Source organism: Harpia harpyja, chromosome 1 (assembly GCF_026419915.1).
Source record: "Harpia harpyja isolate bHarHar1 chromosome 1, bHarHar1 primary haplotype, whole genome shotgun sequence".
NCBI classification, from domain to species: Eukaryota; Metazoa; Chordata; class Aves; order Accipitriformes; family Accipitridae; genus Harpia; species Harpia harpyja.
The window spans coordinates 69,906,930-69,924,226 of record NC_068940.1 but is presented as its reverse complement, the minus strand read 5'-3'; the positions used below and the strand labels follow the sequence as shown (position 1 = coordinate 69,924,226).

General features: G+C 37.4%; 1 protein-coding gene across 5 annotated transcripts in view; it reads right to left on the bottom strand.

Annotated features, from left to right (window-relative positions):
* Window positions 1-550: 550 nt before the first annotated feature.
* The window catches only part of HACL1 (2-hydroxyacyl-CoA lyase 1), a 27,731-nt gene continuing 10,984 nt past the window's right edge, over window positions 551-17,297 (bottom strand). For 4 of the 5 annotated variants that reach the window (XM_052798999.1, XM_052799037.1, XM_052799009.1 and 1 more), the window contains 13 exons: window positions 15,773-15,845; window positions 15,171-15,248; window positions 13,513-13,607; window positions 12,981-13,093; window positions 11,135-11,270; window positions 9,878-9,983; window positions 8,419-8,502; window positions 8,027-8,128; window positions 5,769-5,923; window positions 4,194-4,352; window positions 3,768-3,875; window positions 2,981-3,167; window positions 551-2,554 (listed from right to left, as the gene is read on the bottom strand). In XM_052798999.1, coding sequence (XP_052654959.1) covers window positions 2,522-2,554; window positions 2,981-3,167; window positions 3,768-3,875; window positions 4,194-4,352; window positions 5,769-5,923; window positions 8,027-8,128; window positions 8,419-8,502; window positions 9,878-9,983; window positions 11,135-11,270; window positions 12,981-13,093; window positions 13,513-13,607; window positions 15,171-15,248; window positions 15,773-15,845 — 1,429 coding nt within the window. In that variant the 3' untranslated portion in view covers window positions 551-2,521. The remainder of the gene's footprint in view (window positions 2,555-2,980; window positions 3,168-3,767; window positions 3,876-4,193; window positions 4,353-5,768; window positions 5,924-8,026; window positions 8,129-8,418; window positions 8,503-9,877; window positions 9,984-11,134; window positions 11,271-12,980; window positions 13,094-13,512; window positions 13,608-15,170; window positions 15,249-15,772; window positions 15,846-17,297) is intronic. The other variant, XM_052799017.1, reaches the window with a different exon arrangement.

Here is a 17,297-nt window from a genome sequence, read left to right as displayed (position 1 = left end):
ATCATCTGTAATTTTTTGCTCCTTTTAATAAAATTGGGACATTTCAGAGAGAACTTGCTCCTGTCTCATCTCCGAAACTTTGTCTTTCACACAGTTTTATGTGCCTAACACCTCACTTAGATGCAACTCCATGACGTAAAACACAGTATCAAGCAGGTAAGCTATATAAACAAAGTAGTACAGATTTCACTCTCCTTGGTTTTATATGGAAATTGTGCACTCTCTCTTCACAAAAAACCCTAATTAATAACAACCTAAGAATTTTTATTATATCATGGTATTAGTCTGTTTTAAAGCTATGAGAAATGCAGTGTTAATTCTTCTTTGAGCTTTTTAAAAGCTCAGTGAAATCCAAATGTTATCAATATGTTATTGCCTCCCCACAGTTTCAAACTCTTTGCTTTCCATTTTCCAAGTGTCTTGACTTATTAAAATGAATTATGCATGTTACTGTGACTATTCAACAACTTTTCTAAAAACCCAACATAAGCTGATCTCCGACAGCTGACACAAAATGCTGATATAATTCAAATACTCTCATTAAAGGAGAAACAGTATGAAAATAACTTTTTATTAATTTTCAAATATAAAACAAGAATATCTGCATTTGCTTATCCAATGCAAATGATCTGCCCTGTGGTCAGTGCCAGCATTAACTCTTACAGATATTTTACATCATCATAATGGATTATGTTTAATCACTGCAACATATAAAAATCAATTTTTAGGAGTTAAAAAGAAGAATGAGACAAAATCGGTGACCAGATCCAATGTTGTTCCACATCCCTTGCAGAGTAGCCCCGAGAACATAGCAACTCTGCCATCACAGCAGCCTTATGCTCATTCATGAGTTGCACCCATTCTACGGATTTTATCTCCTTGCACTTCTTAGGGCTCCTAAGGATATTACCTTTCTTGACTCAAGCATTCCCAGTGCCACATGGCTATTCCCACACACAGCAAGTAGTGGTACCTCTAGTCAGACTGTGGTACTCTTGCTCATGTCAGATACTAGCTTTCTGCACGAGTGTGCAGAGACATTCCTCTGCCTAACAGTAACCCATGGCCTTTGCCAGACCCAGGCTGAAGTGCAAGAACTAATAAGCCAAGCTTTTTGCAACAAACGTAACTGTAGGCCAGGATCCCCTGCCAGCCCAGTCCTCCTCCCTCTTGGGTCATCCAAGTGCCTGCCACTAGTTAACTAACACTTAATGTCAATGGAATAATAGACAATAAAGCAATCAAAACCCAAATCAGAGCCAGAATTGTCCCTTTTACATATGTAACAACAAAGAACCTCCCAGTGCATTTAAGAACAGACGTAAATATAAGGTAACCTGCTTAGTAGTATACTGAATAGTAGTTGCTGTAGGCCATGATAGAAGCATAGAGAAAGAAGTAGTTCAATTTTAAAGTCTGAGCTCTAAGTCAGATTGTCAGATGCAACAACAGATGAAAACACAGTAGATATAACCTGAGGTAGGCCAATTATCCACTTTAAAGCATCTCTGCATCACAGTCAGTGCGAGTTGGGGACTAAGTTTCTATACAGTAAGTACATTATATGAAGAACCTTTGTTGCACAATTAGCCAGCCACAGCATAAATGCTGGTGGTTGCTTTGTGATGCCAGCCAAACTGAACATTAAGCTCCAGCCCAACACTTTGTTGTTGTTGTTCTGGTGAGAGTTTTTTTTGTTTTTCTTTTTTTCTTTCATTGTTGTTTTTTTTTAAATGCTTCTGATTATAAAGATTTATGATCTATTAATCCTGGAAACCTCACTAATAAATCCAGTCCTGTTTTCAGCCTATAGGGATGACAGTGCCTTTGTAAAGAGCAAAGCTTCAAACAAAAACCTAAGGCTTTTTTTTTTTCCTACAAGCACCAAAAGTCCCAGTTAACAAAAGCAAATGCAACAGACAGAAACTTCGCCCTTAAGTAAGTCTCACTTTTTAATGCACTACTTCTACCTGCAGTAGAAGCTGAAAAAGCAACCTTTAAAATTATGAAGCAATTATCAACCCAAGGGGCTTCAATGCATAATGAGGCCAATCAGCACTTTGTCACAACAAGATGCTTTGTTTTGGTCCTTACAGGACAAAGTCTCTAACAAGTAGCTTCCTAGTGGTCAGTTAAAAATGAAGCTAGTATAACTGCAGACTGCCAAAGACTTCTATGTTTCAGTCAGCATAAACCCCTCAGCTCACTCCCTTTGTCCAGAACACCCAAGATTTTAATTCACAAATCTTGATGGGTATGACTCTGAGGAAAAGAAAAAGTATATAATTTTATCATCAGTGTTTCTGTACAATCTGCTAGAAGGCCTGGTATACATTCATGTGTGTCTCTTTCATTTTACAATTACTTAATTTCAGCATGTAATGACTCCTCTAATAGCAGTTCTAAAATCCCACTTTGTTCCAATGCTTATGTAAAATAGAGTTGTACCAGTTCCACTTCTGGAAGGCAATTTAGTTTTGCTTAACACACTGCCTTGCACCACCATTATCTTCATCTTCTACTACAAGTTAGAACGGGTCAGCCAGGGAAATTCCTGGAAGCAAACCCCCCCCCAGAATAAAAAACATATCAGAATGGACAAACATTAAGAGGAACAGGATACAAATATGTATTAACTACCAGATGGAATCCACAGGAAATAAAGACTGCTCAAAACGTTTCGTCTCATTTTGTCAGGCATGAAAAGGAACAACCATAAATTCTGGAAACAGTCATTAAAAGACACTATGCATTAATAATAGCTAATAGAGAAAAAAAAAAACCCAAAACAAACCAAAGAACAAGGAAAGCAGATGGAACAGTGTAAAAGCACCCATTCTCCTATCTTCCAAATCTAAAGACAATCTTTCTGCCTTGCAACTCTCTCTGCTTTCTCTGCGGTTTAAGTGATACTTCCGGAGGATTTCAGAGGCTTGCCCACATGAAGCTTGCAGAAAAAGAAAGGGAAACATACACATACCTGTTTCTTTCTCTCAGATTGTGGATCAATCATGACATTTATAAGAGAAGGTGTTTGCTTGTCAGTCAGGCTTGCTTTCAGAGCATTCTGCAATTCTTCTGGAGTTTTAACAAAGTATCCTTTACCTCCAAAGGCAGACATAATTTCCTCATAGTGTGAATTTGGCAGGAGAGAAACAGGAGGTACACTGTAACGAAATGGAAACACACTGATTAATGGCAGGGAAGAATTGCCAGACCAACCAATTTAATTACTTCAGCACTGATTTTAAAGTGTAAGATGATTATTGTGCTGGGCCGACGATTCTTCCAGTCTGGAAGAACTATGTTTCCTATACTGCTTAAGCTATGTTTATAGGGTAGCATACTCATTTTCATCTTCTGGAGATGTTCCTGAGCAAAGCTTTAGTCTAGCTCTCTTGGTACAGAGATCTCAGCTGCAGAAGCCCAGTGTAAACTCAGAACACAAGTCTTAGGTAATTTTGGAGATTATCATGATTTTGGAGGTTAGCCCACTATGAACTCTGTACTGTGTGGCCTGAACTGCTGCAGGAACCTGAGACAACTAATAGAGAGTCATCTCTCTGCTGCACTGCTGTGTAAACAATAGTGTGGAATTAGGTCGGTTGCTTGCTTTTGGTAACTGGTTGTTACTTATACGAACTTAGGTCAGGACTAAGTTCACTATGAAAAATTTCAATCTCGATCACAAAGCATTAAAAGTGAAGAGAATGACTATTTTTGTCACTTCTTCCTTAATTAACAGGACATACTTTGAAGATGCTCACCATGTAGCAAGTTCTCCAAACTTTGACATCTCCTTCCAGGCATCTGCATCCAAACCAGTGTAAATCCCATTGTTGTTTACTACAATAATCAGGATCGGCAAGTTGTATCTATAAAAAAAGATGCATTTGGAAGAATTCTGAAATACTTGCACCCTTCTCTAAGGTGTTAAAAGTGTTACTTTTCCTTAAAAGTAAAAGTAAAATAAATTAAAAAAAAAAAAAAAAGAAAATCACTTCTACCTGAAACATGATCTACTCATCACTGGTAACACATGTCACAACAGCATAAAACCAACCATGTATATTTTTTGGCTTGTTTTCATGTGCTTTTAAGAGTACCCCATCTAACAGTGGTGTCCTTGGCCTTCTAGTTAAATTGATCCCAGCAATATGTGAAGAGAGTCTTCTTGAGCAAAAACCAGTTACCTGCAAATAGTCTCCACCTCCATCCCAGAAAATCCAAAAGCACTATCTCCTTCTATGCAGATGACTTGCTTTTCAGGTGTTTGGTCTTTAGCTACCATCGCAGCTGCTATAGCAAAACCCAGTCCAACTCCCATTGTTCCAAAAGTACCTGCATCGAGCCTAAAGGGAAGAATACAGAATTACTAGCCCTTTATTTCTACTCAAACTTTTAAGTTAATCCATGGTAACTTATCTTTACTTTTAAAACTTTGCCATATACTATTCAAATACTGTTTCATAAACAATTGGTATAAAGAGATACCAGATACAGAGATTATTACATTCAGTCAAACTTTTGATAAGACTGCAAATGTTTTAAGTGATATAAACACACTGGAACTCTAATTAAAATTAGGAACTCTTATACACTAGTTGTACTACAATAAAGAACTATTCCTGTATGCTTTTAGCTTGCATAGTAACAATATTTCAAAAACATTCAATTACTGTAGAGATAAGCAGACTACATGAAATCCTTCTATACATAAATTCTTTGAAAATATAACTAGAAGTCTGAAAGCCATTGGTTAAATACTGTTGTTCAAATTTTAGTCTTCTGTTCAACTTTTGAAATCAAATTGAAAGCTGTAATTAAGTTAGATCATTTCAGTCAGAAGCACATAATGGACACAAAAGTACATAAAGAACTAGATTATTCTAGGGTTAACTTTTCATATTTGCTTTCAGATATGCGCAATGCAATCTGAAAAGAGAATCGTTAACATTACTGTACCCTGTTTTAAATAAGGGGGAAAAATGCAAACTCTTCCCCCAACTTTAGTGGAAGTATGGGGGCTTTTTTGGTTTGTTGGTTGTTTTTTGTTCACAAAGAAGTATGTAGGTTCATTTATGACTTCAGTGCTACTTTCACAGGAAGACACAAGCTTCACAGTCAGATCAGAAGTTTGTCCTCACCAGACAGAACTCACCTTTTCCCCCCCATTCAAGAAACAGCACTTAATTCCTACTTACATTAAAACTAGACTACACATAATGATGGAAGTGACATACCAACACTTCCAAATTTGAATGCCTACATTTTAGGCATGCAGGTTTATGTGAAAGGGTGCCCAATATATAATTCAATTTTCAAAATTAGTAGATTCTTCTTAAGTTGTCCCCATTTTTAAGTGTGTTTCAAAGAAAAACTATTTGTATGAATTCTTTTCAACATGAGAATCCCAATGACTGTTTTTATTTTACCACAGACTCTGAGCACAAAAATAAAGATCTAGATCAAGGAATTCAACATGATGCTCCTCACTCACTTCCGACAAAGAGTGAGAAGCTATCACCATTCTGTTGCAGAGCACACAGACAAGTTGCAGAGAACTGTTAAAATCTATGACAGGACATCAGTATATGAGTGGAAAACTTCCCTTAACCCCTCTCCCAACATACTAAACTTTTATTTTTTTATTTAGAACCTTTAAGAAAGATTACAAAAATTCTGGACCATCATACTTTGCAGCTAAATGAAAACATTTATACATAGATCTAGCCTGTTGAGTCAGCACAACAAAGAAAACATCACACCTTTGACGGGGATAGTAATTTGGAAGCATAGTTCGTCCAATGTCCATGGTGTTTGCTCCCTCACTTACTAAGATGCAGTCCTTGGGTATCAGTTCTCTTATGTGATAGAAGACTGTGTAATAATTCATAGGCAGGGATTTCTGTAATGCTAATCCCTTAAAAATAAGATATATTAGTAACTCCTATGGATATAATTTATAATAAGGTACAGAACTGAGACATGTAAATAGTAATGATGGAAATAAAAAGGTACTTTGCTAGGTAAGGCTGAAGTATTTGGTCTTTCATGCACTACATCAAGGTCACTCCTTCTGTACCTATCCTGGTGACACAATGTATTTGTCAGAGGCTCACTCAGCTCAGCAACACTTGGATGGCCTATCATTAACAGGAAGCTATTAAAACTCAGTTTAACCTGAGAGGCACATTGTCCTGGTTTCAGCTGGGATAGAGTTAATTGTCTTCCTAGTAGCTGGTACAGTGCTATGTTTTTGAGTTAGGTATGAGAAGAATGTTGATAACACACTGATGTTTTCAGTTGTTGCTCAGTAGTGTTCAGACTAAAGTCAAGGATTTTTCAGCTTCTCAAGCCCAGCCAGAGAGAAAGCTGGAGGGGCACAAGAAGTTGGCACAGGACACAGCCAGGGCAGCTGACCCAAACCGGCCAAAGGGGTATTCCATACCATGTGACGTCACATCTAGTGTATAAACTGGGGGGAGTGGGGGCGGAGGGACAGACGCTCTGGGACTAGCTGGGTGTCGATTGGCTGGTGGTGAGCAACTGCACTGCACATCATTTGTACATTCCAATCCTTTTATTATTGCTGTTGTCATTTTATTAGTGTTATCATTATCATTATTAGTTTCTTCTTTTCTGTTCTATTAACCTGTTCTTATCTCAACCCACGAGTTTTACTTCTGTTTCCAGTTTTCTCCCCCATCCCACTGGGTGGGGGGGGAGTGAGCGAGCTGCTGCGTGGTGCTTAGTTGCTGGCTGGGGTTAAACCACGACACACATGACATTTTTCTGCACATAGGTTTGACTATTGATAACCCTAAGTGAGCTGTCATCTGTGTGCTGGGAGGTAGTTCAAAAGAGTGATCTGGTAGAATGAATTTATTTTAGATCCTGTCGTGGTTTCAGCCCGGCTGGTAACAAAGGACCACGCAGCTGCTCGCTCACTCCTCCCGCCCCCCTCCGGTGGGATAGGGAGGAGACGGAGGAGAGAAAAGAAAAAAAACCTGGAACCTCGAGGGTTGAGATAAGGGCAGTTTACTGGGACAACACAAAAAAAAAGGTTACAACAACAACCACAACGGTACTAATGAAAGAATATACAAAAAGAGTGATGCACAGTGCAACTGCTCACCACCCGGAACCCGATGCTCCGCCCCCGAAAGTCCCGACCCCTCCCCCCGGCCCGCTCCCCATTTATATACCGAGCATGATGTCACATGGTATGGAATAGCTCCTTGGCTAGTTCAGGTCGGCTGCCCCGGCTATGCCCCCGCCCACACCTCCCAGGTTCCTGTAAAAATTAACTCTATCCCAGCTGAACCCAGGACAGATCCCAATCTTGAAACATGCAGAATATGAGTTGCATAAAGTTAAGCATATGCCAAGCATCTGTGGTCTTTTGGCCTTAATAGCTACTTGCTTTTAACACAGATTACACTTTCACCAGTATTGTTAAAGAGCTAAACAGCACAATTACAGAAGAAAACTAAGAATGCATCTTCACGTAAGCTAGCTTCCCCTTGGAGTATTTGGAGGTACCTGGAGTACCTGTCCATTGCTTAGAAGTCATTGCCCATAACACAGCAGCTCTGGCTGCGGTCTTCTACCACTGGCTTTAAGAACCCAATCCCAAAGTTCAACGACTTCCACTCAGTTTGAATTTATACAAAACCTAGAATACTTAACTTACAGTTAAGTATTAAGACTTAACTTACCAGTTCATAAGCCTGACAGGAGTAAGCCTTAAGAACCCAATCCCAAAGTTCAACGACTTCCACTCAGTTTGAATTTATACAAAACCTAGAATACTTAACTTACAGTTAAGTATTAAGACTTAACTTACCAGTTCATAAGCCTGACAGGAGTAAGCCTGTACCAGAATGGTATAAATTTTCAAAGTCTGGGTGATGTGACTGTCAGAAGTAATTGAGGAGCTTGGATATAGACCAGTGACAAAACTGCCTATGCATCAATACCTGTTAAGGTGAGAAACCTCCTCTTTTCTTTAATATAATACTACCTTTGATCTTTCTTCATTGGTCATTATTTTCTCTCTCAGCCTCTTCCACCACTCTGAATTAGAAGGATATTTCAATGGTCTTTTGCTGAATTCTTCTAAGAGCTGGAACAACATTGAAATGTTGCAGACATTTCTTTCAACATATCCAAAAACCATCACAAGCATCAAGAAAACTGTTATCAAGAAAGATCCCAGCACAACCACAGTAACACTAATCTGAATCTTTAACATTTAATTTGGGAATAGACTGGATGCACAGTGTATGTTGCCTGAAAAATGGTTTTCCTTGAACAGTTTGTGGGGTTTTTTTTCTTTTTTTTAACTGGTAACTTACTTTATATATATCAGAGGAAACCAAGGTCAAAACAGGAGGACACCTGACATTACGTTACCTGCTTAGTCACAGCGTTTATGTCACCTAATAAAATTGCAGCTGGCCTCACATTATTCCCCAGCTCTTCTGCACAAATATCAATCTGTATTTCAAAAAGAAAGACCACCGTTAACTCAAGGATATTAAAGAGAATTTTTTTTCAGTTCAAGTGAGGAACATTGTCTAACAATGTCTTCATACCTTATTTTGGCTGTACAGATAACTTCCTCTGCCTTTCATTGAAATGACATCAGGAAATCCTTCATTCAAAGTAAAATCCTCTGGTACATACCCATGTTAATAAAAGTTCATATATATCCTTAAATTGACTGCTTGCTTCTTTCAAGCTCTTGCAGACAGTATAGAGCTTTATTAGAACATTAAGGAGAATAAGGTGGTGATTTTAGTGATAATTATACAAGAACTAAAAATCTAGGCTTAGGTATACCCTTAAGGTCTATACAAAGCAGTAATTTTCTTACTGAGAAAAGTTTGTGTATGCCACTTGGCAGTAAGAATTTGGCTAGTATGAACAAACTGAAAAATAAATTGCAACCACTGAAGAAACTTCTCCACTTTCTTTAGCAGTGATGTATGACACCTCTAAGGTTACATGGAACACTGACTTATGACCAGGTCACACAGACTATGAACTGAATTAGTATTTTAATACTAACCCTTGACAGTGAAAAAAATTACTTTACGTGAGCTGAAAAAAAAATATTTTTCTTTACATTCTTTAGAAAAACGAAACATAAAAGATGTATTATTTCATAAGTCAAAAGGAATTCTAGCTTAAAAATGTATGTTATTCCTCTAGAAAAGATGCAAAGTTTGGAAGCCGAGATTATGTTCCAGATCAGTGAAGGCAGGCCAGTCGGCACACCAAATCAACTACTACTCTTTGATCACAGACTCTAAGGGAGGAGATTTTTTTTTTTTAAGGACATAAACAATTTAACGACTTGTCTTTCTAAGAGCTGGCAGATTGCCAAATACATTAATTAGTTAAATAGCCTTTCTTTTCTTTGACTGACTCTGGATCTAAAAGCAATACTATTTCAAAAAATCCAGCTGAGAGAGCTGTCAAACAGTATGAAAGGTTTCACAATTTCAAGACAATTTGCTTTCAATCACAGAAATTCCAGTGCTCCAAAGATCACACAAGTATCATGAGTCTAATCCTGTATTAGTCAGCTACATAGAAGTGTCTGCCCTCCTCATTACAGCACCAAGTCCTTGATAGCTGGAACAATGCTGTAACCATTTTTAGAAAAATTAAGGAAGCAAAAAAAAAAAATTTGAAGAAGTCAGAAGTATTTCTGGAGAACTACTGTAACTATATGCACTGTACTGCACTGCCCATAGGGCAGTATTTGCCACATGAAGTACACTACCAAAATAATTTACAATAACTGCTCTAGGCAATGCTAGAACACAGAGGACTTCCTTCAAGTGACAATCATTTTCATACTTACCTGAATAACCTTTACATCTTGTCGAAACCTTGGTGGAAGACCAAAATGCAAAATCCAATTCAACCTTGCACCAAGCAAGATGATTACATCAGCGTGCTGTAACGCCCTAATAAAGGGAAATAAGAGAATCAGATAAAGAGAAATTATTATTAACTTCAATAGTGTTTTCAAAATTAGAAGTAATCTTAACCACCACAGCAAACCCCAGAATATACATATATTCCTTCCTTCCTCTAAGCTGCTTGCTTAGCCCCAAAACCCTGTGTCCTTTTACACAGCCAATCATCAAGCCATTCTTGAGTTTAGGAACTCAAGAAGAAAATTACTCTTTTCCTGATACACTGTGTTTGGGAAAGGAATCATTACACTAGGAGACTAACAAGATGCTATAATGATGCTGAGGTTAAAGCAAAAGACTCACTACTGTGACACTGGCAACAGTGGGTGCCAAAATTAAGATTGTTGTGGACCTCTCAGTTTAGACTCCTGTTAATTTACCTTTCAACTGGGTAGACAATATTTGGTATAATATTTTATTCTCCATTTTTCTTAACAGCATGCTTAACAGTGATAAAGCTAAGATGTTCAACAATGGACAATATTTTAATCTCAAAGTATATAAATGCTCCACCTGCAAGCTGACTCTGTGCATATTCATACCTAGTAGGACTCTTACAGTCCATTCACATTAATTTTGCCAAAAGCCAAAAAAACCTCTTATAAATTACTTTAAGCATAGTCCTTCAGTGTAGTTTTAAATACATTATTTTTCTTTTTAGATGAAATGTGATTTATTGGCAGTGTATTGCAAACACCATGCAGAGACAGCAGATAGCAAAACTTCAACTGCAATGTGTGCATCTTAAGCTTCTGTTTATGGTGTTAAAATAAAAAGCTAGTAGTTTGTCTAGTGCACCAAGTTAAATGTTTAACATAAACTGTTTGCCTGTTTCATTTTATGTTATGAAATACATACTAACAACATTGACACATCTACTTGCCATAGGTTTCATAGTTACAGAGTATTAGCTCTCAGATAAAGTATCTTCCTGGCCAGCATTCTAGGCATTGTTAAAAGTGATCCACCTAAATCTGTTGTCTCTTTCCAAGCAAGATCTTCAGTGCTCTAAAATGCAGTGCAAAATGTGGTTGAAAAATTTTTGTTGTACGAATTTTGCCTTCCCTGGCACGTGTAGACCACCACAATTCCTAGTTGTTTCTCAGATGTTAGGATTAGAAACCTTGTTTTATATTTACGTTGATCTTGCTGCAGCTACACAATTTGGATGGTTATCAGGAACTACTCCTTTTGCCATTGGTGTAGGCAAAAAAGGCAGTCCACAAAGGTCCACCAACTTTCTGATGTTGTTTTCAGCATGTGAATAAGCAGCACCTGAATGAAATGAAAAAGACTGCTTAATACTACAGAAACCTACTGTATTCACTTCAACTTCAGTTAACCTGATTACATTCATGGCAGAAAGAGTACTATTTCCCATTATGAAAGCTAACTGTTATTTTTGATTCTGTAGAACTCAAAATATAACATGCCAAACTACAGGTATTTGGGTTCAAATTTCCCATATTTTTGACAAAAGTTTTTTTTGGTGGGGTTTTTTTGTTTTTTTTTTTTTTGTTTTTTTTTTTTTTAGACTTAAGCTGAACTACTTAGCTATTTCTGTAAAGCAGGGCAGGGAAGAACAGGAGATTTTGTTTATCTAAAACAACAATTTTGAGTGGGTGAAGTTTGGTATTATGGGGCAGAGACTTCTGCAGTAGCAACAGGAGATGACCTTTGTGCTGTGTCATGCCATTTTTTGCTTGCCCCCTGCATACCATTGTACCACATGCTCCATAACAATCTGTCCAAACAGGTCCACTATAAGCCTTTAATGAAAAGAGAAGCCCAAAGAAGACCTTGTAAAGATATGTGTTTGTGCATACATTTACTGTGATGCTACCTTCAGTACATGGCTACTGAAATAAGGTTGCCCAGGCAATCTAGAATAACTGATTGGTCCTTGTGCAATGATTTAAGTCCAAGAGCCTTAAATCCTGAAGAATAAACTTCTGTATTTGTTCCAAAATTTCTGCTAACAAAAATATATAGCAGAAAGTCCAGATACATGTTAAGTAGATCCTCAACTGTTGACATCAACAAAACATATATCTATGTATTTTTGAGTTTTCTACCTTTCCCTTTCAAAGTACACCGTTTTGTTCATGTGTATCAAGCCAGAGAGAGGAAAAAACCCCCAACCTCTCCCGATCTACCGTCTGTCTGTTATTTCATTACCTAATCAATGATAAGATCCTTCTCATCTCAATCATTTCACTCCCTGATTAAACATAGAACCTCTCTCCAAGATATAGATCGTTCCCACATCTGCAGGAAAACAGCCTGCTTGAAACAAGTTGGTTATATCAATTCTGTTACTAGCAGACCCGTATCTTCAACAGAAACGCCACTGCAATGACTAACATTCCACAAAGAAGGACAAAATACGTGAACCAGCACAGTGAATAATTATCCTCTATCTTTAGGGACTCCTCTATTTCAGGAATGAAATACACTGGCAGAGTACAATGGAAAGTCTGTAAAACAGCATTAACAGCAACACCTGTTCTGTTGCTTCATGTCTCCACACAAGCAGGCTGGCACTTTCAGTCAGTCCAAATCGAAAAATGACCTTTGGTTATTCTGATTCTTGCTATATACGCCAGAGCATCAGACAGAGAATGTCACTTCTGTATTCTAACAGAATTTGTTTGGAATTCTGGAAGCGATCCCTTGGTACTGGCTTTAGGCTTAAGACAATGGTTATTCAATTTTTTTCTACTTAAACTTGTATTTTATCAATTGACTTTTCTCTTAAACTAGAAGAAAAAGACAAGTTACACAATAGAATAAAAATATTCTAAAACCAGCAGATTTTAACATCAAATTTCAATGAAGTTTGTTTGTGGTTTTTGTTTTGGTTTTTTGTTTGTTTTAATAGAGAGCGAAAAGGACATGGCTAGCACTTACAGGGAAAAGAAATCACTTTAGTCGTTGTTCTTGTCCCAAACTAGTACAGTTCAAAGCTACATTAAAGCATGCTACCTTTGCCAATGATTAGCAGAGGCTGCTTGGAAAGACCAATGATAGACGCTGCTTTGGATACAGCAGAGCATTCGGCCATGCTGATGGGAGGTGGCAGGCAGCATTCCACGTACCTAGAAGTCAACCAAAACAAAAGAGGCTCTTTAAAAAATTCAAAACAAGAAATGTTGAAAGACAGAACCTATTGTTTGGCATAAAAACCACAGTTGCTACACACCATGTTACAGCATTTATCAGAACAGGATATATTTTTTTTAAAACAGGCTTTGAAGTTTTTCTTGCATGTTTCTTCAGTCTCATAGGTAGTGTTGTTCCAGAGATTTACAAAGTGACATCATTGTATTACCATCATGTTAATTCATTCCTTTTTGCACATTGCATTGCAAACTATAATCTATATCACATTATGATGGAACATTAAATTTAGAGGCTGGATTTTCTTGTTTTAAGAAAAGTAAATACAAGAGTAACTTAAAACTAAAATTTCTTTTATTCAGTGACTTGAAAAATAATGAATATAATCCTTACGCACTTGACAGAGCTCTTCTTCACCTGAAGATTCACAAAATCCCCAGGTATGTCAATATAGCAGGAACCTGGACGACCATACATGCTGGTTCTCACAGCCTAGAAAACAGATAATCACAGTTTTAACCATGGTTTGAAAGGATTTTAAAAATCTTTGTGTGTAAATGTGGTGGTGGTTTAACCCCAGTCAGCAACTACGCACCATGCAGCCGCTCACTCGCTTCCCCCCCACCCAGTGGGATGGGGGAGAAAAATCAGGAAAAGAAGTAAAACTCATGGGTTGAGATAAGAACAGGTTAATAGAACAGAAAAGAAGAAACTAATAACGATAATAACACTAATAAAATGACAATAGTAATAATAAAAGGATTAGAAGATACAAGTGATGCACAATGCAATTGCTAACCACTCGCTGACCGATGCCCAGTTAGTCCCCGAGCAGTGATCCCCCTCGCCCCCACTCCCCCAGTTTATATATTGGGCATGATGTCACATGGTATGAATACCCCTTTGGCCAGTTTGGGTCAGCTGCCCTGGCTGTGTCCTGTGCCAACTTCTTGTGCCCCTCCAGCTTTCTCGCTGGCTGGGCATGAGAAGCTGAAAAATCCTTGACTTTAGAGTAAACACTACTTAGCAACAACTGAAAACATCAGTGTGTTATCAACATTCTTCTCATACCTAACTCAAAAACATAGCACCATACCAGCTACTAGGAAGACAATTAACTCTATCCCAGCTGAAACCCTTCTGTAGGCAGAGAAGGAACACGCTGTTTCATATTGCTGAACCACCACAGGGAAAGCTCCCATGGATTGATTTATACCAATAAATTCAAGTTTTGAGAGCTATTTACATATTGCCTTATATGCCAGCTGAAGCCTTTTAGTAGATGCACAGTATTAAGACTGTAAATTCTTTGTTTAATTTACAATGAGAACTGCATTATTAGCTGTTGTGTTTGGAAATACTAAATTAAACTTTCATGCTGAATTCTATTTAAAGTAGCACAAAGAGAAAAAGCAAGACAACCAATGCCTCCATTTTCTATTCCTTTTGATTCCAGTTCTTCTATTACAGGTGGATGCTCTGCTGAATTTGCACTTCTGGAAACAGTATCATTCTATGCAGAATTTAGGCTGACATGGCTGAAGCATTGCTACAGCAGTAGCAAGAGACTTTTGTAATCCTTTCTGAAACATTGAGATAAGGATGTGTTTTCTCTTTCTCTCTCAAAAAACCCCACCAAACCAACAACCAAGCTCAAAACCCAAACACAACCGTCTCCACTGCCCCCCCTCCAAATCTCCTTCACACAATGAGTGCTAAAAGAGCTGAAGTTTGTAGTATTACATTTCTAGTTATTGCACCTCTCCCTAAAAGCATTTATTTCATAAAAATTTTCCAGCTCTGACTGAAGCTAACAAAAAATGCTGCAGGGATCAGTAAGCATCAGGTTGGACCAGAATCTATTTCTAACCTGTTCCATAGCATTGTTCATAGGAAAAACCTCCCTGGTTGTTAATTTAGACACTCAACCATCATCTAACACCTGCAGGATCAAACTATTTACAGTACCAACTATACAAAAAATAAACCCTCAAAACTTATAAAGGAGGAGACAGTTACCTGATGTCCTGTTGCTAATTTAGTATTTTTTCATACCTTTTCAATAATAGCAGGAATAACTTCTAGGCTGCTTGGGCGGACAGACAGTTTGTTGTACAGCCTACCAGCTTCAACCTGAATAAATGCATATAACCATTACATTGATTTATCAAAGTGATTTGCTCATTACCGTCTCATTTCAACATGAATAAAATGGAAGAAATGCAAATGGAAAGCAAAAAGCTGAAAACTCCCACATAGAGAAATGCAGTTCCTCAGCTGGTGGAAACTCTCAAAGCCATACCCATCCCCCTGAGTGCTTAAGTATTTCTTTTTCCCCCAGAAAGTGGTACTTCTTTTCTTGGAAAGTTTATTTTGCTTTCTTCCATCTCAGAAAGAACAGACAGACAAAGGCAATTTATACCAGCTGAGAACCTAAAACAGAGCATGAATTCTAACATGAGTATGGATAAGACATTCCAGGTAATCTGCTGTATTGACACAATGTGAATTTTAAACCAGCAGATGGAGCAAATCAACAGCATTATAAGATCTGTTAGGAAATGTTAGTATTTGGGATTGTTATTCCTACACTAATGAAGAAACAACATCAATTATTTAACTGAAACCTTTCTGCAGAAAGTTGTATGTCTGTGTACCTGTGGGAATTCTTGGAAAGCTCCCATGGTTTCCTGATTTCTGTCAGAAGAGCCTCCAATAACAATCAAAGGCCTAGAAAAGTATGTTAAAACAAACAAACAAACAAAAAACCTTAAGCATACATATATTTTTTTATAACTGCAATCACATCTGTAAACTTTCCTTATGGTCAAATCCTACTGGTCTCGGGATCTTGTGCACCTTCAGCATCCACAGATCTCAACAGGAATACAAAGTGACCAGCACAATACAGAAGTGGATTCTAAGTATCAGCATGTCAGCCCTTAGACTTAGTAGCAGCTTGTGCGTCACTAATTTTAGGACAGTCTGGCCATATTAAGTGATCTGTATCTAGCATAAAAATTCTAAAAGCAAGTCATATTGCTAGCAATTTTCATTTAAGTTTGATAACATGGGTGACAAAGGTGGTTTGACAGGAATGGCAACAGCTAATCTAAAAAGCTATAAAGCATTGATTGATCTAAAAAGCATTAAGATGTTTGTTTATAACAGGCATTGTAACATGCACAAACACTAGAACTAAAGAAACGCAATAGGAAACAATCTCTTCAGAAAGATTAGATTTTCTTTGTATACAATTTGGAACACAGCAGAAGTTAGATGACTATCCAACAGCACTTCTCCCTGCATTCAGTTTTTAGTAAAAAACCCCAAAGACCAAAGAGATGAACAAAAAATTAACACGCCTACAAGCAGTCCTGTTCTTAAATTAGTTCATGGATATGTGAGAAAGGCAGCATTAGTTTAGAATATGGGTTATACACTCCACAGGAGCACATTTTTATTATCATTTCCACAAAGTACAATAAATTGTTTTCCTACAGTGAGTGAAAACTGGTCTTTTATTCAGTTTGTAGGTCAAACTCCTTAAAATGCTAAATGCTGAGCCAATAAAAGAAAGCTGTCTTATTAATCTGCTCATTCATCCACACTAAATTGAAATATTGGGTCAATACCTTTCTAGGCTTTTTCTCCAAAACAATTTATCTTCAGATACAGCCTTTCCTTTGACTGCATTTATCTATACAATGTATTAAGCTGAAACATTTACAGTGTGCTCAATGCATAATCCTAAATTCAATCACCCATAAGATTTGGGGATATGTGTATCTCGATCCCAGCTTCATAACCAGGCCATTTCTCTGCCACAAATCAAAAATCTCAGTTCTAATCCCCTGACACAGTGAGGTAAGAACTTCAGACTGTATCTTACCTCTGTGAAAAATCCTTATGGAAAACCATATTTTGTGTATGCTCTAGATATTTTATTCTGCCGATTCTCTCCCCTCAGCAAAATGATTATCCATATGTAAACAGTTTGTTTCACAATGACAAACCCTGTGTTCCTTTCAATTATCTTTTTCAAATTTATTTAAATGTTTTAATAAACAAAATAACTACTACTTTCCAATACAGAAATATAATTAAGAAAATGCTCTACTGTTAAGAAAGCCAACTCCAACAGCTATATCTTGAAAAGATTTGGTTCTACTTTTAAAGTTT